Here is a 25,217-nt window from a genome sequence, read left to right as displayed (position 1 = left end):
TGAGAAGGGTCATTGAAACAAGATGTGGTATTTTAAAAATATTCTCTTTTTCTGTTTGTTCATTAATTGGAAAAGGAACAAACTTTCTCATTTCTTCAGATCCAAAAATGGCTTCTCTATTCTCACAGAGAAAGTATTTCTACACCTATAGAATAAGCTACTACTGTTAGTGTTATGATTTTAATATTTTTTGGTGCATTAGGTATTTAAATGACTCCTTCCAGTTAGTCAACAGACGTTTACCAAGTACTTACCATGTGCCAAGTGCTGTCCTAAGCCCTGGGAATACAAATTCAAGCAACAAGAAAGGCATGAGGAAGACTATACATTAAAGGTAATTGAAAAGGAAAAGGGAAGAGTAGATGAAAGGTCATGGGAGCATATTGGAGAGATCCAGAGGAGGGAAGCCAGGTGGGAAATGAAGAGATGGCTAGACTGGGCTTTCTCCAAAAATGGAAGTTCTGGGAGGTGCCCCCCCACCTCCAATTAGAGGGAGGGACCCCCAGGCCAGACAGAAGTGATCTTCCAGGATGAAGCGATTCCTGGGCTTCATTGGACAGGTGTAGAGGTGAGGAACCTGGTGGGAAATGAAGAGTCATTGATAAAAATGTTATTTAAACCTTATCAGCAGACATGTCTTCAATGATTTTTCTTGTGTTTGGAATTTATTATGATTGGCATTATTGAGGGATATTATGCAGGTTAGTTGCATAGTCAGAATTTCTTGGCAGCAGTTAATTTACCCTTGTCACTGAGATTTTTTTTTTTTTACTTTTTTGAAGAAATTGACTGGAGATAATATATGACCTATTACACTCTATTTCTCAGCATCACAACCCTAAACTGGAATGGACCACAGAGATCATTTGGCCTACAAGTTCATGACACAAAAAAGGTTCAGAAATCCTGGAATGCTGGAAGTCCCATGGACTTCTCTTAGAATAATGCCTTTAAATTAATAAAGTAAAATTCATAGGATCACAAAAGAAACCATTTATATTGAAATACATTTATCAGACTATTACTAAAAGTAACTGGAGGATTTGTGGAGGTGGGGGGTGGGGCTATGAGGGTTAAGTGACTTGCCCAGGGTCACATAGCTAGTGTCTGAGGTCAGATTTGAATTTAGGTCCTCTTTAATCCAGGGCGGGTGCTCTTTCCACTGAGCCACCTAGCTGTGCCTGGAGGCTGTTTTAACCCAGAGTTAAGAACCCCTGGTTTAGTATAAGCACTGTGTACCGCCCACACATTTTACAAATGAGGAAATTGAGACACAGGTGGTTAAAGTGTCTTTCAAGTTCTCTGTGCTAGGAAGTGGAGAAGCTGAGATTCCAATAGAAATGACTTTTTTTTTTTTCTCTTGAAAAAGGCTGCATGAATGCATAAAACAGTGTGATACAGCTGCCAAAGCAATGTAATTGGAGTTAGGAAGATCTGACACTTATTAGTTCTGTGAAATCTTTCTAACCTATACTTTCCTTATCTATAAAATGGGAATAATAAAAGAACCTATCTCTCCCAGTGTTCTTATAAGGATCAAATGAGGCAGCATAAATCAAGTGCTCAGTAAATGGTAACTATTTCAATTAAAAAAAAAAAAGAATGGTCCCATGCTAAAACTTAAAATTCCTATATAATGATATATTTGGGCTTATAGCACAATAACTAGCATTTATATGGTGCTTTAAGGTTTGCAGAATGCTTTACAAATATTATCTCATTTTATCTTCAAAACAACACTGGGAGGTAGGTGCTTTTATTACCCTCGTTTTACAGATGATAAACCTGAAGCAAATAGAGGTAAAGTGATTTACTCAGGTCACACACCCTGTAAGTGACTGAGGCAGCATTTGAACTCAGATCTTCCTGACTCTATCCAGCTGCCTAGATATTTAGTACTAAAATTGTTTGTAGTTTTTTTTTTTTTTTAATAAAATGGCCCTTTGGGAAAATGGTAGGACAGTGAATATGGCTAGTGAAAGAGGGGAAGAACAATCTGTCCGTACCATATTTCTTCCATGTAAGCAGTCTAATTGATTTCGTTCTAAAAATTTAAAAGCAAGAGCTTTATATACACAGGTTTTTTTTTTTTAGATTTCTTAATGGGTTGAATGTTCCCTTTTATTACATAACTATTAAAATAAAGCATAAGGCAAGTTTTAAAGGTGTGCTTGTAGGGCTGAGGGTAGGAGGGGAAATGACTAGAACAGTTTTTAAACATAAACAGGGAAGGATGACTAAAACATCGGATTTCCTTGTTTTGATTTTGTAACTGTTTTTCAATATTTGGATACAGAAGCAGGTAATACTATCTCTTCTATTTTAATGAACACCGGTATGTTAGCTGGCATTCTTAGAAGGATAGTTCTAGAACTGCTTACAAGTATTTTCCTTTAAATTTTGTTTCATTGACTTTACCCTCTTCTCTGAGCAACTGAGCATTGTTCATGGTATATATAGTGTGTGTCTTTTTAATAACCTTCAAAATTTGTGACCAGCTATATATATATTTTTTTTCCTGCAAGCTCTATTAATGGAAACATCTGGCCCTCCCAAGCTTAAGAACTGTTGTTTCATTGAGCTTTAATATACCCTTGCTGAAAGCTACCTCAGTATAAATCAAATTATAAAGCAATGACAAAGGAGTGTTCCAACATTTATCTCAATTTAAAATAAAAATTGCAGTTCAAGTTCAAGCCTACAATATTAAGAGAGTCAGAGAATAATCTCTAAGACCAACTCTTTACCTAATTTCATCATAACAGCAAACATCTCATAAAACTATTACTATTATTGGGTACTCAACTGCTGGTTCTTTAAAGCTTTGATTTTAATATGTTGTATCTGTACCCCGACAGTTGAGTAGACTCTAAAACTTCATTTCATTCTATAGTGCCTAATATATAGTTGCCCAGTAGTCAGTGAACTTGGAGTCAGGAGAACTTTTGAGTTCAAATCCAGGTAGATACTCAGAGTCTTATTAATTATCTGTGTGATTCTGGGCAAATCATTTCACTTCTCTTAGCCTCAGTTTTCTCATCAGCCAAAATGAAGATAATAATAGCTCCTACTTCACAGTGTTGTTGTGAGCATCAAATGAGATAATATTTGGAACATTTTTCAAACCCTAAAATACTATATAAAAGTTATTCTTAATCTATACTCATATCTCCCAGCCATTGCCTTCCCTATCACATTTCTCCAAAAGTAAAAAATAAACAAATATTTTTCTTGATATTTTATTACAGTTTCCTACCTCCACCCCCTGCTTCCCCCCATACATTTACACCCCACATAAGAAACTTTGCAGTGAGATTTCTGTAAAAGGAAATATGAGAAAGGTAGCCTTAATAACTATAGTATTTGTAATGTGGGACTCTAGGAAGTGTGTTGAACCTAAAAGTCGGGTGTTTGCTAATCATGATTATAGTTTTATATATTTTTTTGATAAATTATGGTTACAAAGCTTTTTCTCATACTTTATTTCACGTGATTTTCAAAATAGGTCTGTGTCCTAAGTAGGGTATTAATTATCCTTATTTTGGAGACAAGGAAACTGAAGCTCAGGGAAGTGCCATGAGATGCCCAAGGACATATAGTAGAATTGGGTTTTCTTTCAAATCTGTTGTTCTTTGTATTCCATTGGAATAATGTATTTTTGGTACTTTTGCCATGTTGGCATTTTACTAAAATGGAAAGAGCTTCCTAGGGGTCTATGGTCATAGCAATTTACATGAATTTTTTTTTTTAAAGTTTGGTTTTCCATGGAACAAGGAATCGGGAAAAGTACCTTGTAAACTAAAGGAAAATGCTTTCTAATTTCACTTTCATTCAAGAGGGAAATTTTCAGAATAATAGTCTCAGACATGAAGCTGTTAAGAAAAGTACCTAAATTATGAATGATTTTCTGTTTTTAACACTTTTAATTTTCTAGTTTTTCGAGGCTTCACTTTCTTTCCCATATTGCTTGCATACGTCCAAATGGAAAAACCAACACTGGTTGAATTACTACAGTAGAAAGTAAAAAGTAAGAAAGAGTAAAGTGATAACCAGATTGACAGCTGACCTAAAATGATAGTCATTTTTAGTTGCAATGCCTTTAGGAATCTCTTTGAAATGTTATTAAGGATGAGACCTAGCTTTTGAGATGATTCATCTGGTGTCCACAGAGAACAGGCTAAGTCAAGCAACAGATACTGAGTGATCAAAGGGAATATAGGACATAGAAGTGACCTTTACATAAACTAATTTGAAAGATATCAGAAAACTCCTCCAAATTCTGTATTTGTTGAGGTAATTACTGAGTTTGTAATAGTTAAATAAAACATTTATTAAGTGCATTCTATGTGTCAGGCACTGTTGGTAAGTACTGGATATACAAAAATAAGGAAGTAAGATAGCCTCTACTCTCAAGAAGTTCAATTTCTAATAAAGAAAACACATAAAAGGGGAGTTGGAAAGGGGTAAAGATGAGGGCTTTCCATGCAGGGGGAAGGTGGCTGGTATGGAGGTAGAGCAATAACAATTTTTCCACAGTTAATTTGAAGGTGTTTCAAAAGATGTTTCCTCTTGTTTTGCTTGTAATGGCTTTTGTTCTTCTTGCTTTCTCAATAGGGGGAGGTTGGAAGGAGACAATTCAGACCTGAAAATTAAATTAAATTAAATTAAAAAAATTTTAAAAGCCATTAGCTTCCTTCTGAAGAAAGTCTTTCCTTCTCTGAAACTCCTTTCTAGCCTTAGGGTATTTCCAATTAATACAGGGTTCTTCATCAGTGATTCTGTGTGCTTCTTCAGAGCTTTCAAAGAATGCTTAATATATTTGAAGAGTTTTTACATTGTACCTTCCTTGCTAAAAAAGAAATCCTATAAAATTTTCTCTGTGACAGCATGTTTTATACTCAAAAAATGCTGTTGAATTGAATCAATGGGGGCAGCTACAGGGCACAATGGATAAAACACTGGCCCTGCATTCAGGAGGACCTGAGTTCAAATCTGGCCTTAGACACTTGACACTTACTAGCTGTGCAACCCTGGGCAAGTCACTTAACCCTCATTGCCCCACCCCCCCAAAATGAATTGAATCAATGTCATTCAGGGATCTGTGACTTTATCAGTGTGGGCCCTCATTATCTACCAATGAGGATCACAATCATAATTCATGAGAATTTCTGAAGAAATTCATCAAGTAGTAGCTGGTTTTCTGATGATGAGCCTCTTATAACTTAACTAGGTCAGTCCTCAAAAGACAAATATGGCATTCATTAGCAGGGCCATTTTATAAAGCAGAGGTCTGCAAACTTTAGCATAGTCTGTGGCATGTAGATACTAGGGGAACTCATAGGTGGTATCAAAGAATCCCAGAGGGATGTAGCCCATAGATATCTTTCTCCAATGAGGGCTGATATATGACAGCTCCTGGACAGCTTTGGTGAGGAGAACAGCCCACAGGATCCACATTCTCAAAAGGACCCTCGGTTATGTTTTCATCCTGTCTCTTGGAGTACACTTGACTTCCATTTTTGAAAAACTGATCATTTTGTTACCATCTTGAGCATCATTTTGTTTTCATGAGAGCATTTCTAACTGGGAATATTGTGGCATATGAGCTGGGAAAGGAACATTTCTCACCTTATTCTTCCTCAGCTCATTTTCCTTTTGTAAGATTTACAAACATATCCTGAAACTATTCAGAAATGGTTTTCTAGTCTGAAGAATGCCATCCGCATAGCATTAGGATAGGACTTCCTATTGTTCTCATTCAGACTTTTCCTGTGGTCTTGGGGATTTCTCCCTGACATTGAGGTATGGTAGAAGGGGTACTGGGCAAGAAATCTGGAGACCTGGGTTCAAGTTCTCCTCTTGTTGCTAACTAGCTTGTGACTATGAAGAAATCACTTAACCTCTTTGATCTTCCATGTCCTAATGAAAAACGAGGGGGTTAGATTATGTAATTTCTAAGGTTCTGACATTCCATGATGATATGTTTATTGTTTATTCAGAATTGAAGAGGGAATTCCTTCTGTGTTGCTTTTCCATTGAGTTGTACTCTTGTCGCTTCACATCCCATTTTAATCTTTGGGGTTCTTTAATTTTCTCTGGCAGATACTCATAGTCTGAGTTTACTTTTTAATTTCTTGCTTTACCTGCGTTAGTTTTAGCCTCTCCAATGCCTTCGGCTTTACTCAAAGTTCTGCCAGTCTAGGAAATTAATCAATGTTCCAGGGGCACTTGTCTGTCCACCTGATTGCATCTTTCATTACCTCCTTTTCCCCAGAGAACCTTTGGGATCCCCTGGCAGTCTTTTGTAGCTAGCTACTCCCTTCTTTTCTGACTGTTACCAACTTTTTTTTTTTTGACTGTCACCGGGTAATCAGAACAAACTAAAAATAAAACAATGTCCCTGATTAATGTCAAAGTCAACATTGCCCTCCTGTCAGACAGCTTTTTCAGCCTCATAGACCTTCATTCTTTAAGATGATCTGGAGTACTTTCAGCTTCTGACCATGAATTTAGGTAGTAGAGGTCAATTCAGGAAGGATATTAACTGAAAACAGCAAAGAACTTCTTTTTCTTTTTTTTAAGTAGAATTTAAATACAAGATGAAAAGCTTAAGGGGCTTTAGTAATCTCCTAGTCCAACCACCTCCTTTTATAAATGAGGAAAAGGAAGTCCAGATAAGCTTATTGACTTATTATTACTTAAGGTCACTGAGAAAAGGGGTGGAATTTCCAAAGAGAAAGATTTCTTTATGTAAGAAAACACTTCTTAACAATTAAAGCTGTTATCAAAATGGAAAAGGTTGCCTTGGGAAGCAGTAGGTTCCCTTTGTCTAGAGGTTTTTAAGCAAAAACCAGGATACTACTTGTTGGGTAAGTGGTTGGGTATTCTTGTTCAGGTATAAGATAGACTTCATTACTTTGTGAGGTCTCTTCCAGCACTTAGATTCAGAAAAGCCAGGATTTGAACCCACAGCCTCTTGACTCTTAAGTTCTGTACTCTTTCAGTGATGGCTACTTCTTCTGTGACTCTTAATTCTTACTTGACACATTTATTAAGCCAGAAGCAGTTATGTAGAAAGATTTCTACTTTGATGACTCACTAGCTTTCAGGTCCATTAGAACTCATCTTCTTTTCCCCCCAAACCCTCCCTTTCCCCAACTTTTCTATTTTTGTTGAGAGTAATTAGCATCCTTCCAACACCCAAGTTTGAAAGCTCCTCTCTTCCCAATTGCTTCCATTCACTTACCAAATCTCCTATCCTAACTCCAGCTTGTCTCTGAAATCTGTCCTTCTTTCTGATCCATATGGCCACCATCTTTATCACCTCTCAGCTGGTCTTCTGCCTGGTCTCCCAGATGCCAGTCTGAGACTTCTATTTTTTGCACACTTGCCATAGGAGCCTCCCAAAGGCCCAAGTCAGACCCTCTCTCTTTGCTGCTCACAAACCTTCAGTACATCTCCATTGTTGCCAAGGTAAAAGACAACATCCATTTCATGGCATTTAAGACCCTCCAGAGTCTTGCCTCTCAATTACCTTTCCAACTTTATTTTACATTGCTCCTCATCATGAACTCTTGTGTTTTAGCCGAATAGACTTTTAGTTGCTTCTTAAGCTCTACAAGCCATCCTCTATTTCTAAGAATTTGTAGCTTCCTTGTACCTGAGGATGTATTCCTTCTTCAGTTTTGCCTTTCAGAAGCTTTATATTTGAAGTCTCAGCTTAGGCACTACCTCATTCCTCCCTCCAGATGTTCATAAGACACTTTCTCTTGATCTCCCCTCATTTGCTTTCATGATTCCCTAGGTTGTATTCAACTTACCTACATGTGTGTATTGTATTGCACCCTCCCATCCCTACTTCACAATGTAACCCCATTCAAGGCAGGGATTGCAATTCTTCTTTGTTTTCCCAACACCTAATGTGGCACCAGTGTTTCAAACTATTTTTTTCTTGCTCTCTTGCAGATTATTTCACAGAACAAGTATTTATAGACTCTGAGAGTTAGAAGAGACTCAGAAGCCATTTAGTATAATTTATACCTAACAGGACCTCTTCATCCCTTTCTCACCCCAGCCCCACCACATCCCTAGCAAGTCGGCGTTCAGTTTCTTCTTCAGCTCCTTCAGAGAGAGGGACACATGACCTCTAAAGGTAGCCAACCCATTCCACTTCTGAGGACTTCTCTTTTTGGGAGAAGTTTTCCTTCCTTCAAGCTGATATTTGTTGCTTCTACTTAGTTATGCTCCTAGTTATACCTTCTGAAGCCAAACCAGAATGAGTCCCTTCCCTCTTCCATGTGATAGTCCTTCAAATACCTGAAGAGAGCCCAATTTTCCCCATAGTCTTCTCTTTAGGCTCAGGTGCAATGATTAGGAACTAGCATTTATTAAGCACTTGTGCTAGGTCCTCATGTTACCAAACTTTTTGTATCACACACTCCTATCATTGAAAAAATTTGGAGGTTACTTCTCTAATGTATGCATTTTCTTGTTTATAAATTATATGAATGTACTACTGTATTGTGTGTGTGTGTGTGTGTGTGTGTAAATATAAACATACATCTATCTAGGCTATTAGATGGAGCAGTGTGCAAAGAGTGTGAGGCCTGGAGTCAGGAAGATCAGAGTTCAAATATGGCCTTAGACACTTACTAGCTGTGTGATCCTGGGCAAGTCACTTAACCCTCTTTGCCTCAGTTTCCTCATCTGTAAAATGAGCTGGAGAAGGAAATGGCAAACTACTTCAGTATCTTTGCCAAGGAAATTCCAAATGAGGTCACGAAGAATTGGACATGACTGAAATGACTAACAACAACTTCTTTCTCTTTTTTTCCCCTTCCTTCTTTCCTTTCTTCCTTCTTTTCTTCCTTCTTTCCTTTCAAAACATGCCGAAAAGAGAGATCACTTTGGCAATTGGGTGGAGGATGGATTAGAAATGAACAAGAATTGAATCAGGTGACCAAGTTTGAGCTATTGCAACAGTCCAAGCAAGAGAGATGATGAGGGCTTGAAGTAGTGTCTTTGTCAGGGGACAGATGTGAGAGATAGAGATTTTTACAACCTCAGAATCATCTTTGACTCTTCACTCTGTTACCCTACACCTAATCAGTTACCAAGGAGGAAAGAACAGGAATCATTTGGAGAGCCTATGAAGAAATACTTATGAGGAATTCTCAGTGGGGTTTTAGCTTTATTGGTCATGAAAACCACTATTTTCCAATGAAAGAAATTTAAAATAATATTGGACTATAAAATAAGTTGACATAAACTGTCAAAAATTGAGTTTAGAAATAGCTTTCTTGGGGGCAGCTAGGTGGTTCAGTGGATAGAGCACCAGCCCTGGATTCAGGAGGACCTGAGTTCAAATGTGGCCTCAGACACTTAACACTTACTAGCTGTGTGACCCTGGGAAAGTCACTTAACCCCAATTGCCTCACAAAAAAAAAAGAAAAGAAAATAAATAGCTTTCCTGGACTTATATATGGACAAGATGACACAATAGCCATCAGGACATCTGTTACCACTCAGGTCATGTCTATTGGTATTCCTAATTAGGGTATAGTAGGTTTCCTAAGATCTAATGTAACTAAGTAGTTTTTATTTACTGAAATACTAAGGTATATAGAATTCTAATTACTTTATACAATTGCTCTTAAATATTTATAATACTTTCCTGTAGCGTTGTTTAATATGACCAGTGTTCTAAAGATAAATCATAAAATTCAAGCAAAAAAGAGAAATGCCATGATTTCTTCTCTGCCTTTCTCCAAAGATAGAAGTAGCTAGAATGAACACAGCCATTAAAGCAAAGGGCATCAGGCAACTAGATGGCACAGTGGATAAAGCACCAGCCTTGGATTCAGGAGGATTTGAGTTCAAATGTGACCTCAGACACTTGACACTTACTAGCTATGTGACCTTGGGCAAGTCACTTAAGCCTCATTGCCCCACCAAAAAAAAAAAAGATGGCAGAAATAAAGTAAAGGGCATCATACAGAACCATTAATTAAAATAGTTCATGATTATTCAAGATATAATCAATATGAAATGCCCAAACTGGTTCAAGATGAGTCATTATTATGAACAAAATTGCCATTACTATAAATTTAGAGCTGCAAGTGGTCATCCAGGCTAACTTCCTCATTTTTCTGGGTGACTTAGTCTGTCTCTTTCTAGTCAGATGTTCCCAAGATGGGACTTCAAAAAACTATTGTTAATTATAAGCTTAAGGTAGGGTACATTTATCCTATCACCATTGACAAGTTTCATGAAAAGTGTTATACAGTATTTCTCTCCGAAGAGGTTTAAAATTATGTTATTTATAAAAATACTCAGAAGAAATTTTCCTTTTTGGAAAAATAAAATAAAAACATTGAAATGTTCCCTCGACGTCCCACATTTTTTTTAATACATGGCCAGTCTTTTTTTTTGTGTGGCAGATTTTGTTTTTTCAAATCCACAAAAAACAAGATGTCAATTCCAAAATCAAGGTATACATTTGCTCTGATCTTTCAAGTTTTGACATTGTCTCAAGCCTTTATAGGTTATTATAATCATTAGAGTAGCTAGCATTTATATAATGCTTTAAGGTTTGCAAAATACTTTGCAAATATTATGTTCACATTATTCCCTTTTTATCCTTACAACATCAAGGTAGATACTTTTATGATTCCTGTTTTGCAAATGAGGAAACTGAGGCAGGTGGAAATTACTTGACTTGCCAAAGGTTATATTGCTGGTCAGTGTGTGAGGCTAGATTGTTCCACTTACCTTCCTATGTAAAGATGATAGCTAGCATTTGAAGATCTATAAAGTTTTTATGTATATTTATATATGCATGTATGTATATACATATATATATCACCTGCATATATGTATCTACCTATGCACATTTATATAATAAACACTTAAATCTCATTCTATGAGAATGAAATCTAATACTATGAAAATGAATACTATTTGTAAAAATACTCATTCCTATTTATTCAAGATTTGAATACTGTATCCTTTACATGTTAGTAAAATATTGAATACTGTATCCTTTACATATTAGTAAAACAAAGCCAAAATAGTTTTCTCAAAGCAATTCACAACTCATAAAAATTTCCTTTCCTGTGCCATAATTGAAATTACATATGAGAATCTTCTAACCTATTTAGATACTTCTTTTCTTTCCCTTTCTACTAAAGTTCACTCAGGACTTTCTAGTTTATGAGGAAAAGGGGAAAGAATGATTCATCATTAGACTCGGTCTATAGGCTCATAAATTCCCTTCTCTTTACCCAACTAATCATCATCATCCCTAATTATGCCCTAGAAAATAAACTGGAATGCAGTGCAGCATGGTTTAATATAAAATGAAATGATTTATAAATTAGAGATAATGCTGTCAAAATACTTTAAGTGGTTAAGCCTTGGAAATATGAACTGCACTAATTCTCCTCTGTCTTAAAAGAGGACATTGGATACTGTTCATTATGTTAGCATTGGGCTAAATGGATGGAGATAGAAGTAATAAAATGAAATTTTAAATTTGGAACATAAAGGGGTTATGGACTAAGTCAAGTTTCCTCTGTGGAAAAGTGGTCATGGTGGAAGGAAGTTTTAGCGATGGCTGTCACCCCAAGGATGCTCAAATGTTTCTGACTCCTCATGACCCCATTTTGGGTTATCTTGGTAAAGATACTGGAGTGGTTTGCAATTTCCTTCTTCAGCTCATTTTACAGAAGAGGAAACTGAGGCAAACAGGGTTAAGTGACTTGTCCAGGGTCATATAGCTAGTATCTTAGGCTGGATTTGAACTCAGGTCTTCCTGACTCCAGGCCAGTACCACCTAGCTGCCCAACGGCACAATAGTATTCCATTATATTCATATGTGATAATTTGTTCATCCACAACCCAGTTGCAGCCTCAGCTTTGGTTTACAGTCTGTCACAACAAAAAAGAGTTGCTATATATATGTTTTATATATATCAGTCCTTTCCCTTTACATCCCAAATCCTTCTCAAAATTGTGGTATCTAGGACAGTTGCAGAAATAAAATAATATTCTGCTATTAAAAAAAGTCCTGGGGCAGCTAGGTGGCACAGTGGATAGAGCACCAGCCCTGGATTCAGGAGGACTTGAGTTCAAATCCCGCCTCAGACACTTAACAATTACTAGCTGTGTGACCCTGGGCAAGTCACTTAACCCCAGTTGCCTCACAAAAAAAGAAAAGTCCTTCCCAAATTCATAAAATATGTACTTACTATCTTGCCCCTGCTGCTTCATCTAACTGGATCTTTCCCTACTAAATTATATATTTTGATTATTGCCTGACAGTGCACTTTTATAGCCAATGAAATTCAAGAGATACTATATTGACATGATGATAATTCCTAATTAGGACATTCTTCAATAAACTGAACACCTAACAATTTAGAAAATACTTAGTAAATGCATACTAGATACTGTACCTGTGATTTCACTGGTATGGGGTATTCCTATGTGAGGAAACTCCCGCCAAGTCTGAGTCTTAGAGAGTCTTGGTGATGTGTTCATGGTCATCATAGCTAAAGTGTTGTATCCCTAGATTCAAATCTAGGCTCCTTGATTCAAATACAAACCCAATCCTCTTTTAACTATATCACTATACCCTAGGGCCAAAGTGCTTTTCAGGACAATACAGCTTTAATTTTACCATAGATGTCAGACAGAAAATGGAATTCACTTAAACAGAAATTATGTCAAGCTTGTAGGAATGTTTTGTTAATGACCACACAAACAGGCTTTCATTTTATAATGGTTGATAATGATCAGAGAGTTAATGATACCTGGCAAAAGTTTTCCTCTTGCACCTAGGGAAGAGACTAAGGATAAAGAGGTGACCACAGCTTAGGCTTACAATGGCAAATAGCATTTTAAGATTGCTTACATTTTCTTCTTCTGTACTAATGTTTGACTGTCAAAAACTATGGTTCAAAAAAGGAGATGGTCAGGCAGAAGGGAAAGATGATCCCTTTTGATTAGTTATTACATTTTAAGACTAAGTTTTGCTTTTTTAATCAATGAAAATCCACATTCTTTTCCTCCTACCTTTGCCCCCCCCCCCATTGAGAAAGAAAATCTATGTCACAGACATGTATAGTCAACCAAAACACATTTCATGTTGATCATGTATGTCCCAAAACAAAACAAAACAAGACAAGACATGTTTCAATCCTTCACTCTGGTCAATCACCACTCTGTCAGGAGGTAGATAGCAAGTTTCACCATGAGTTCTCAAGAATCATAATTATTAAAAGGAACTTGTAAGCTACTTGTATAAAGAATATTCTATTCATATGCTGTATGTCTAAAATTAGAAAGTTATTGAAAATGATCAGAATCTATTAGAGGTATTAATGAGGGAAAGGCACCAACACTAGAGATGTCCTGCAGACATCTCAAACTCAACCTGCCCAACATGCCATTATCTTCCTGTCCATCACTCTTCCTAATTTCCGTTTATGAGAAGTGCCTTCATACTTCTAGTCATTCAAGTTTGCAACCTCAGTGCCTTCCACTCATTCTGGTTTGTAATCTTGGGGTTACATTTGATTCATCACTTGCCCTTACCCCTCCTATTCAGCCAGTTACCAAGTCCTGTTGAGTCTACCTCTACAAAATAATCAAACATCCATTCCCTTCTCTCTAGTCAGTCACGCAGTGGAAGCCATCATTATGCATTGTTTGAACTATTATACCTAACCCCCATTTGGCCCTGCTGCCTCAAGTCTGTCCCTCAAGCTGTTTGTTTTCATTCCTCACCTTTCATCTCCACTCTCTAGTCCTTTGCACAAGTTATTTCCTGTCCTATCCCTGAGTGTAATTCTCCCATACAACTTAGCTCTTCAAAGCTTAGCTCAAGATCACATCTGTCCTAACTCCCTCCCCATCCCAGTTGCTAGTCCCTTCCTCATGTCCAAATTTTCTTTGTATTTACATTATACATAATGTAAATAGAGATAATGTGTATATAGAAACACGTGTATAAACATATGTGTATATATACATATATGTGTGTATGTGTGTGTATACACACACACAACTTATATGTCCATGATGTTTTGATACAATGTAAGCTACTTGAGGGTAGAATTGTTTTAGTTTTGTTTCTGTAATCCTGTCACCTGATACAGTACCTGACACATAGGTGTTTAATAAATTCTTGTTGGTTGATTGATAGACTGAAAGCAGTCTTGGGGTGACAAGGTTACAGAGGTCAGAGTAAGATTGTCTCAGGAGTTTTTGCACACCTACCACCTCTGACACTCAGAAACTTAAAACATGGAAGCACAAAAAAGTCACTTAACTTTTTTTTGAGTGTCAGTTTTCCCATCTATAAAATGGGGATAATAATGCAAATAGTACCTTCTTCAAGATTGTGGTGAGGCTTAAATAAGATATATGTAAAGTGTTTTGCAAACTTCAAAGTGCTAAGCAAATAGGTTATTATTATTGGAGGGTTAAGGGAATCAAGGGAAAAATGATAAAAAATATAGTTGAGTTTATATGGTGAAGGAATTAAGGAAATATCTATGGAAAAGTTACAAATTATTTTATATCCCTAGGCTTTGTCCTAACAGGAAAGGGAATTCAGATTCCTCTAAAAATGTAGGGGTGTGTGTGTGTGTGTGTGTGTGTGTGTGTGTGTGTGTGTGTGTGTGTGTGTGTGTGTGTGTGTTTGGGGGGGGGGGCGGTGTTAATTCCCTGGGGTAGCTAAAGGACCTAATGGAACTTATTGAAGTGCTTGTTTCTTTAAAAACTAATCCCATTCGGGGCAGCTAGGTGGCGCAGTGGATAAAGCACCGGCCCTGGATTCAGGAGTTCCTGAGTTCAAATCTGGCCTCAGACACTTGACACTTACTAGCTGTGTGACCTTGGGCAAGTCACTTAAGCCCCATTGCCCTGCCAAAAAACCAAAACCAAAACCAAAACAAAAAACTAATCCCATTCTCCTTGGAGAAGTATTTGAAGCATAAGATTGCCTTGGTATATACATGCAGCTTTCATTAATATTACCTTCCATATGTCCTGGGAAGTCCATAGTCTTATGGGTAAAAACACTTTCAGAATCCTTACTCATTGTCAAGACCTAATTTAGATTTATGCTCTTGAAGGTTTTGTGGAGAAAAGGTTAAGAATAACCTGACAGCTAGTGATTTTCTGAGTGTAGGAGGTGTCTGGCTGCTATAAATCCCTCATTTTATATTTCTGGATGAAAAAAAGGATTCTCAGGTGCTTTGAAATAGTGAGTGTATAAACATATACACAGCCACCCATTCTTTTCCTGAGTTAGGGTGGACTTCTTCAATTAACTTATTTGTGTTTTGTATTTCCTTCAGGCATGAACAAGTGTGATAGATGCCCATGAACTTCCTGGTCACTTTCCTGCATTGGAAGGACACCAAGAAAAAGAGCATATCCTGAGCAGAACTCCACCCTGCTTTAGATTGTGGACTAAACCACAAGTTCAGGAACCTGTCCCTCCCTGCCCTGAAGTGATGATGGAGACCCTTTCTCAAGATTCTTTGCTGGAATGTCAGATTTGTTTCAATTATTACAGCCCCAGACGGAGACCCAAGTTGTTAGACTGTAAACATACCTGCTGCTCAGTTTGTCTCCAGCAAATGAGGACAAGCCAGAAGGACCTGAGGTGTCCCTGGTGCCGAGGTATCACCAAGCTCCCCCCAGGGTTCTCTGTCTCCCAACTCCCTGACGATCCTGAGGTGCTTGCAGTGATCGCAATCCCTCACACTTCGGAGCACACTCCCGTCTTCATCAAACTTCCTAGCAATGGATGTTACATGCTACCCTTACCCATCTCCAAGGAGCGAGCATTATTGCCAGGAGACATTGGCTGCCGCCTGTTGCCAGGTAGCCAGCAAAAGTCTGTCACCGTGGTGACAATTCCGACAGAACAGCAGCCTCTGCAGGGGGGGATTCCCCAAGATGCCGTGGTGGAGGAGGAGCAAGACAGGAGGGGCGTGGTGAAAAGCTCCACCTGGTCAGGGGTTTGCACTGTGATCTTGGTGGCCTGCGTCCTGGTCTTCCTTCTCGGCATTGTTCTCCACAACATGTCTTGCATTTCTAAGCGCTTCACTGTGATCTCCTGTGGCTGAGGAGGGCCTCAGAGTGAAATGCCATGTGTGTGCCAACTTAGGGGTTGAGAAGGTATTGGTGATGGGATCACAGTGAGGTGTATACGGCAACACTGACCAATTGGTGCAGGGCACTGGGCACTGGGTAAGCCACTTGATAATCTGAAGATAGACCCAAAAGGCAGAATGCAGGACCTCTCAACAAGATACAGGGGAAACTGTCCTGAGTGATGGTCACAGCTTGGAAGGAGATTGCATGCATCACCATAATAATTTATTAAATGAACTGTAATTTATGATTTTATCATGTTAAAACATATTCTACCTAGATGTTATACTGTACAAGTATATATGATGTGATCTCTAAATGCAGTAGATTAAAATCAAAATGCTATGTATAGAAGTAGAATTAAACATGAGAATCAATGTAACAGGTATGCAATGCTGGTTTCCTTTTTTTTTTTTTTAAACAAGATGGAAACTTGTAAAACAAGAACTCAGTCTTGATTTAGTTGATAAGGCCTTTTTATACCTTTGGAATTGCACCTAAATTAAAATATGTTCAACGGACTATAGTTTTTTCAGAACAAATATTGGGGGGGGGTGTTTCATGTGTGATGTGTTTGTCATGCACTATCCTTTTGTCTTTTCCTGTAGTTAAAGTTATATGTTTGTTAAAGTGCAAAACCCTACAGGGAAGCAATAAAACAAATAGGAAAGAAAGATTTATTACTGCAGAAAATTTGCATATCTCTTTTTTTTCATTTCAAGCCATTTTGCAAAACAAGAATTAGAAGTGTAAATATGAGTGTGTGCACATGCATGCACCTGTGTGTTTTATTTACCTCAGGTTTTAAAATCCTTTCAGGAAGTATTTGGGATTCTAGACCTTTATGGACATGAGGAAAGTTTTTCAAGAAGTTACATCATGGGAAAACAGAATCTTTTCTATGAAGAAGTGCACATCTATCACCTTGATCCTCTTGTCATGTATTTGAGTTTGGGGTTGGAGGTATGGCAAAAACTGGAGGTGATATTTTCATTTTTTTCTCTGAATATTAAATGGTGAGAGGTGTATTCAGTTGATGGCAGATCTGGGCTTAAGGATAAATACATATCACAGGATCCTTCTTTTTGGAAGATGATGTTGACAGGATGACAAATCCATTTGGAATTGTATTTTTTTTAAAATTGTTGATACAAAAATAGAGGAATAAATGTCAATACAAAAGAAAGCATGTCCATGTTGAGAAAAGTAGCAAGCTAATTTAGCTTCACATTCCTGTTTGAAATGAAAAAAATCACCATATATTATCTTGCATGGCCCCATGAAGGAGGACCTAATATTAAATTATATGTCTCTGTCCATTGCCATTTTTTTCTTACCAAAAAAAACCAAACAAACAACCCAAAACCCACAACTGTGGGCTTGACAATTTTATGTGGGTTTGGTAAATCAGATGCCATATGAATAGGACTTAACTTGTGAATATCTCTCTTCAAGTTCCATTGAACTAAAGAAAATGAGGAGAAATATAAACTGACAGACAGGTCCCTAATAACCACATTTGAAAATGTAGTTTGTAAAATTACGGAACAAGTTCAGTTTTGGTATTTAGTCACTTAAGTATTATCTTTCAGCACATTAAAACTAGGTTTAACAAAGCAGTGGAGTTAATTTGATATTAAGGGAAATTGGTGTGGCTTCTTTGATGTCAATGTTTACTTAACAATACCGGATTAGGATTGCTGAATCTGTCCAATTCTTTTTCTTGAGATATTTAGGAAATTCATTTGGAAAGACAAACAATAAATTAGGTTAAAATGCTGTATTGTATAAATCATTGCGCATTATACAACAAATAATCTGGGAATTATTTGGTATTAATAATTTAGGTATCATATTAGCTGAATACTCATATTATGTAACATAATATACTATTGGGTTAGTGTCAATTTTTCATACTCTCCCAGGATGCTATAATGCACGTCTGACCTAAATTTCTAACCTAGCCATTTGCTTGTTTCTATTGCATAAGCAAATTGGGAAATGCATTTCTTTTTTTAAAAAAAAGTTACATTTCCAAAGATCCTTATATTTCTTATTTTAAGCTATGCCACATTTTTGTAAATGTCAGAGACTAAATGTGTTTGTGTACAGTGTGTAGAAATGGACCACCTTGTAGTTTAACATATGATCTAGTACTCTTCTTGTGTGAAGTAGGTTATTTTAGACTTTAACCTGCAGTAGGATGTTGTTCTGCATTTCTTAGTATGAGACCCTGAAATAAAAATTATTCAGGAAAGTGATACTTAACAATTTAGTTCTGACTTTGCACTTAAACAGTGTGAAACTAATTCAGTTTGTGATAGATTGTTGGTCTTGCTACTTTATTCAACTTTGAAAAATTGAGATTAAAAAAATTCTTAATAATCTTGAATTTTTTAATGGATTCTGCTTGAAGTTATTAATGTACTTGTGTATCATATTCATTTCCATTTGTGAATAGTCACATGTTTAAAAAATGCTAAGGGGCCTATGGAAATTCATGTTAGCCTCCTGTATTTGAATGAACTTCTTCTGTGATATTTAATGATATATCCAACACAGCTGCCCCTTCTAATCCCCATATCATCTGAGTAAAAAACTAGATTTACATACACAGAGATCTTCACATCAGTACAAGTTCTCATTTTTCAAATACGGATTTGAATGTGCTTAAAAGAATTGACTGTTAGGGCTAGTAGGGATCATAGAAATGTTTTATTCCCAACCCCTTATTTTACAACTGGGAAACCTGAGACCCAGAGAGGTGTGGAATCATTTCACACAAAGCCAGGAAGAGAACTCAGGTCTGACTCGGGTCTTTATTACTCATTCCAATGCACAACAAAAGAGAAGCAGAGCATGCTTATTTTTATATTCACCTGCCTGTTTTTCCATAGGTGGGCTCTCCTGGATTTTTGCTGACACCATCTTGATTTCAGGGGTAATGCATATCACTTACTCACCAACTGTTCTCTTTGTTTGGTTTAGGTAGATTTATGTGTTTATTTTTAGCTTAGGCCTCTCTGGGAGACAGAAGAGGGTTTATTTGGTGATATATAAGTGAATTGAAAGAAAACTGTCAAATGACGTGATTCTGAAATGCAGGGTTTTAAAATTGCATACTAGTAATTTTCATAATGTTTAAATATGTAAAGGACTGTAGGTGTTTTGTAAATATTCAACAATCAAGAGCATGAAGTCTGTTCTTTATCAGTGAACCTCACTCAGTTTGAATACAGTATTAGCAAAAGAAAACTCAGTTCAAGAGTAAAATTTTCAACCAAAACCCCCCCAGCATATTTTTTTATAATGGTGGATTAGGGCCGATTATAGAAGGCATGAGTTGTGATGGCAAAATTTTCTGTGTCAAAACACTAATGCCTATTGATTAGAGAACTGTAAGATATTTAGGTTTCTCTAAACAAAATGGAAAACTACAAAATTAAACTTAAGGTTGATTTAATAAATCATAGGTCACAGCAGGAGCTGTAGTAATGTGCTGGTTAATCGGATTGGCATTATTTATGCAGTTGCACTTTTGAGACTGAGCTATGAGGCCTTAGTCCTTGTTAAAGATTGGGTAATATGTAGTTGAAAATTCCACTTAATTTTCCTCTTGGGGGTGTCAATGGACTTAAAATTAAGTATTTATGGGTGATAAGTCCACTGATGTCCCCTCTGTGGTTATTAGTTAGTTTGCATCAACAAATGATAAAACAAGCTTTGAATGTCTATCATGCCTCTACACATGGGATTTTTGAGCCACAGTGTGATAAAAGGCTTATTAGACAAATGTGCTATATCTCTCTTTGCTAAATCTATTGTTACTAAGCAATGGCTCTGAAATGTTTTGGCTTACAAGCTGTGCATGGTATATGATGTGAAATTGTTTCAGAATTTTGTGGCCCCCAGATTAATGTCTAATGAATGGATGAGTAAGACAACCTACTCATCTCACTTCTCTCCTTTCTCCCCAGTTCTAGGCACCTTGATGTTTTAATAAGATGCATTTAACTCTATTCAGTATGAGAATTCAAGAGTTAGCATTTCCTGCTATGTTTCAATAGAAAAGATCTTTAGTTGTTTTGCTTATCCTTTAAAACCTAGCAGCTAGATGTGGTTGTGCTGGGGTTTCCTGTGTATATTTGTATGTAGACGCATATGTAAACATAAATTTTCAGATGCCAAACTGAAACAGAAATACTATTTTGCATTTTAAAGAGAGGACTAAGTAGGGGACTTTTTTCAGGTTTATAGTTCATTACTCTCTGAAAGAATTTAGTATTTGTAACTTCCCATTGGTTTACCACTAAATTCCTTCCTTTACTTCCTTCTCATAATTTACTTGATTCTTCCTAAAGAAGCTGTCTAATTTACAAAAACAAAACAAAACTTTACTATAGAAATACTTATATAACTAACAAAGGACAAAATCAAATGGTCCCGGGATGATGATAATTAGATCAGAAGACAAGGATTCATATGTCATTTTATTCATCCCTCCAAGAAGACCAGCCCAGTGGGGTAATTCTAGGTCTCATGGATCCTAAGAGGATAGTTTCCACACTTCCCTTTACATTATATTTCTCAGTAATAATTCTTGTGTAAAAATGGTTATTAACTGAAGTGTAATGAAAATTCTAAGCATTTGGTTTATTTTTTTCTTCTTCTTTGGATTGAGTTGATTTTTCCTATGACTTGTCATTTTTCAAAAAAGAAGGACAAGACTCTTGTCTATGTCAGCTTAGTAGAAATTGGCTACCTTTCTTGATTTCCTTTTGAATTGTATGGAAGAGGTACTGATTTTGTTAATATTTAAGTGGGGCATTAGCTTCACAAAGGTATATAAGCAATGATATATAAATAATTTCAGGATTTAATTAAAAAAATTTTTTTTTTTTTAGTGAGGCAATTGGGGTTAAGTGACTTGCCCAGGGTCACACAGCTAGTAATTGTTAAGTGTCTGAGGCCAGATTTGAACTCAGGTACTCCTGACTCCAGGGCCGGTGCTCTATCCACTGCACCACCTAGCTGCCCCAATTTCAGGATTTTATAGCTTTAAGAATATCCCATCCAACCTCAACCAAGTCAATTTACAGAGGAGGAAACTGAAGTTTCAGAGAAGTCAAGTCACTTTCTTTAAAGTCATGTAACTAGTGAGTGTTAGGAACTCAAATGTCTTATTTTGTCATTTCACTTGAATAGTTTATTTAAATAAACGCTTGGTACTTCTAATGAACAATGTTATTTAGAAGTACATTTTTGAGAGTAAGAGATCAATGCCACCTCCCCTGTCTTCATTAAATATTTGTTTTGTTTTCATTACTGTTTAGTTTATTTTCATTTGGGGTACTTTATACTGACTATCTTCTATTAGTAACAATAGAAGAACAGAGTTAATTATCACCTGTTCATTATGAAGTCACCACTCCTTTCTCATTCCTTTTATCCATGTTGCTTCTAACCTTGCGTTTCTTACTAAATCCTTTCTTTCCGGTAGTAAATTTCACTTAGACTGGAGCTTGTCCTGCTTTAAATAATGAAATTCAAAAAATGGCATTTGTTAAACACCTATTGTGTTCAAGGTGCCAAGAATACAGAAACAAGAACAAAACAGTCTTTAAACTCTAGAAGCTTACAACTAATGCTGAGATACAACATGTAAATAGATAAACCAGGTGAAATGTGTAAGTAGATGAAACAAACCAGTTGATCTTTGACTCCTGAACAAAGAGGCCCAACACTTGAGTTACCTGTTTGTAATTGAGGTGATTACTGGTTGCCCTTTTCATCAGTGCCCTTATTCTAACCAGGATTTCACACTTGAAAGACAAAAGGAAAAGGAGGCTTATTATTTACTTTAAGAAGTAAGATGTGTATTTTTAAGGTTATACATTGGTGATCATGCTCTTATACTTTTTTAAAATCTCAAAACATTTTGGCTGAGTGTATTAGTGTAAATTAATTTTTTGACATAGCCAAGCATCAGAATATATGTTTATGCCTTAGTTCCATGTATTGTAAAAGCTATAAATTACATCTGCATAAAAGTTTTTAGTTTTTAGTCATGTGCTGCCAATTATGTGTCAAATTCTGATGGAAATGTGGTACTTCCTTGTTGTGATTATATGTACTTCAGTGAGTTTGGATGTATAGATAATTTATCAGCCAATTATTATGGGCTATATTGGTGTCTCTACCTCCTGCAGGGAGTGGCCATGTAATAACAACACATCTATTACATGTTTGTAGAGATTTTGGGCATATTGTATTAATTTTTGGCAAGGCAGCCATTGATCGATGCAGAGTATAACTGCTTTTGAGATTTAATCTGCTGCCTCCCAAGTGGCTTGTTATTTTGGGGGTTCTTCAGTGAAGTTGGCAGCACATGATTTTTGAGCTCCTGAAGTGTGACTGATCTCTTAAAGTTTACCTCCCATATAGAGGCCATCATTTTATAAAAGTGCATTCCAGAGCTTGTCCTGCTGTGTGGCTTCACATAAAAGATATCATGATGACAAAGTGGGTCCTGAGCTCTCTGGATAATATACTGCATTCTTGAAATCAAAGGTATTGTAAGTGTTACTAATTATTATATCTTGCAGGCAATCACTTTGCAACATACCAGGAAAAACATTTGAGTTTGCCACAGTGTGACTTTTTTGTTTTCTATTTTTGTTTTTTTTTGGTGAGGCAATGGGGGTTAAGTGACTTGCCCAGGGTCACACAGCTAGTAAGTGTCAAGTGTCTGAGGCCGGATTTGTACTCAGGTACTCCTGAATTCAGGGCCAGTGCTTTATCCACTGCGCCACCTAGCCGCCCTACGTTTTCTATTTTCTTAAGGATGGTATGAGCTTAGGCCCCTTTGGCCAAACCTCTCTCCAGTAGGTCATTGCCCTGAAATATGTCGTGATAAGCTATAGAAATAGCGGTCCATGAAAAAAAAAATCATTTGTAGCACATCCCCAGGGACAAGGGCAATCGTGGTGTCCTAGGCTGTTTCCAAAGGGTCTCTCACTTTTTGGTTCGAAGTTTACAGTCAGATGATCCACAAGTATCAGCAGTAGATAATATTAGTGGGGAAAAGAGTAGAATGGAGGGAATAGAAGATTCTGCCTCTTAAATGAGATCAGTTTGGTGCCATCTGTCCTATCTTTTATTGGCAACAATTAGCATGGTGGTACTACCCTCATGTTGTGCTTTAAAATTTTTTTGTGGGATTTTTCTGAAAGCTTGACTATGGGATATAGTTTACCAAATGCCAACGTGTGGGAAGATACACTTTGAGAAGGAAATCAAGTATTCCAGTCTAGTAGCAGTGGCTAAATCAAAAGTTGTAGGTGGAAGATTCTAAAATGACTAGTAAAACTCAGTTATGGAAAACAGAAAAACCACCAGAGAACTAAATAGGACACAAGCTTCTTTTCAACAACCCTTTTTTTTCAACCAGGATCTTAAATGACTTGAAAATGAACAGCATGTTCAGAATGTGCTAACTATAGCAAGACAGAGGATTTGAGATTTGAGTTATTTTCGTCATCAAAAAGGGAGTGAAATTGGCCCCTCTTGCATAGATTTTCTATCCTTAGGTTGCTAATACCCTGACAATTTCAGACACATGACCAAAGCAAATTATTACTGAAAAATACAGACCAACCCCAACATTCTTGGACTGCTTATCTCATGTTCCTTTGGATATACATAAGCCGACTTAAAGAGATAATTGCAAATGGATTTGGGGAAACACTTATTTTTTAACTGTTTTGGAGGTTCTCTTTTCTTCTTTCACCCCTTTGTTTGATATACTTACTACTACTTGTGTATGTTTTGCTCATTTGCCATTTGCAAAGTGTGAAGTTGGTTTCAGTTCAGGGCCACACAAACTTCCACCCTAAGTCTCAGAGATTCAGTGCTTCATTTGTAGGTTCCCTAGTCTTCTCTAGCTTATAATATTCCAGTCAAATAGCTTAGATTAATACTGCTCAGAGGCTGTTAACTCAAGTCTGTGACATGTTTCATTTGCAATAATGTGGATAATTTATTTTAGAAGCTTTTCTTTAAAGGGCTAAGTAGTCCTACAGATATATGAGCTGCCGGGCTGTGTAGAAATATTGTCCAAATGTTGCCAAATATTGACTTTGTAAAGGGGATATGAAGCTGCTGTTTATAAATCTGAATGTCTTAAAAGCATTCTTTGCTTGCTCTTTCTGTCATAGATGGTGTCTTAGACAGTCCTGTGGTTTTTTTTCCCCCACTGATCCCTATTTTAATATATGGTATTTTTGTATGCCAGACTGATGTCTTGTCCTTTGTATATGTGGTAATGTTGATTTTATGACAACTGTTAAAACATTTGTTATGATTAAAATTCTTAAAATGATTTCAAATAGGCTGGTAGTTTTTATTTTTTTTTCCAAAAGAAGAAAAATCGGCTGGAATTTTTATCCATCAGTTATGCTAAAAATGTTAGTATGCTTGGGTGGAAATAAAACAAAACATAATTTCTGAGCCAAGGGTTTTGAGAGTGGATCTGACTTTCAAGTGGCCCCCAGAAAGTCCAAAGAAAGCATTCTTTATGGGTTTTGTAAAGTCCAGATGCAAAACATGTTGCTGAGACTTGAATTTTGACAGTATGCCATGCCCTGACTGATGTTTTTAGAAATGATGCAAAAGGTCTTCTGCACTGCTTCCTGTTGGGAGTCCTAGCGAGGGCACCTCCACATGAGCGGTGGTGCATTCAGGCACAGCATGAGCTGACCACGGTAGAGTGCCAATTTCAGAAGACAAATGTTTTCAAGAAAAGAACCTTTGGCAATATGGACTCTTTGAAACGGCTTGGGTCAGTTGGGGAAAAAAGTGGGGATTCAGAGGCCATTGAAAATCCTCTTTATACAGATGAAGAATCTGTGACCCAGAGAGTCTAAAAGACCTGTCCAAGGTGGCAGAGTCAGGGAGACATTCAAACACAGCCCCCTCTGTGAAGAATGTGGCAGGTATGTGTTGAAGGGAGTAAATAATGACTCCTTCAAGTAACTAAAAAATTCCCA

General features: G+C 36.9%; 1 protein-coding gene across 3 annotated transcripts in view; it reads left to right on the top strand.

Moving 5' to 3' along the window:
* RNF152 (ring finger protein 152) overlaps positions 1-24,547 on the top strand; it is a 116,193-nt gene extending 91,646 nt beyond the window's left edge. For all 3 annotated transcript variants that reach the window (XM_043976741.1, XM_043976742.1, XM_043976740.1), the window contains one exon: positions 15,366-24,547. In XM_043976741.1, the coding sequence (XP_043832676.1) occupies positions 15,525-16,142 (618 nt within the window). In that variant the 5' untranslated portion in view covers positions 15,366-15,524 and the 3' untranslated portion in view covers positions 16,143-24,547. The remainder of the gene's footprint in view (positions 1-15,365) is intronic.
* The last annotated feature ends 670 nt before the right edge of the window (positions 24,548-25,217 follow it).

Source organism: Dromiciops gliroides, chromosome 1 (genome assembly GCF_019393635.1).
Source record: "Dromiciops gliroides isolate mDroGli1 chromosome 1, mDroGli1.pri, whole genome shotgun sequence".
NCBI lineage: Eukaryota > Metazoa > Chordata > Mammalia > Microbiotheria > Microbiotheriidae > Dromiciops > Dromiciops gliroides.
Note: the sequence above shows the minus strand (reverse complement) of the source record. Positions and strands in the feature narration are given on the sequence as shown.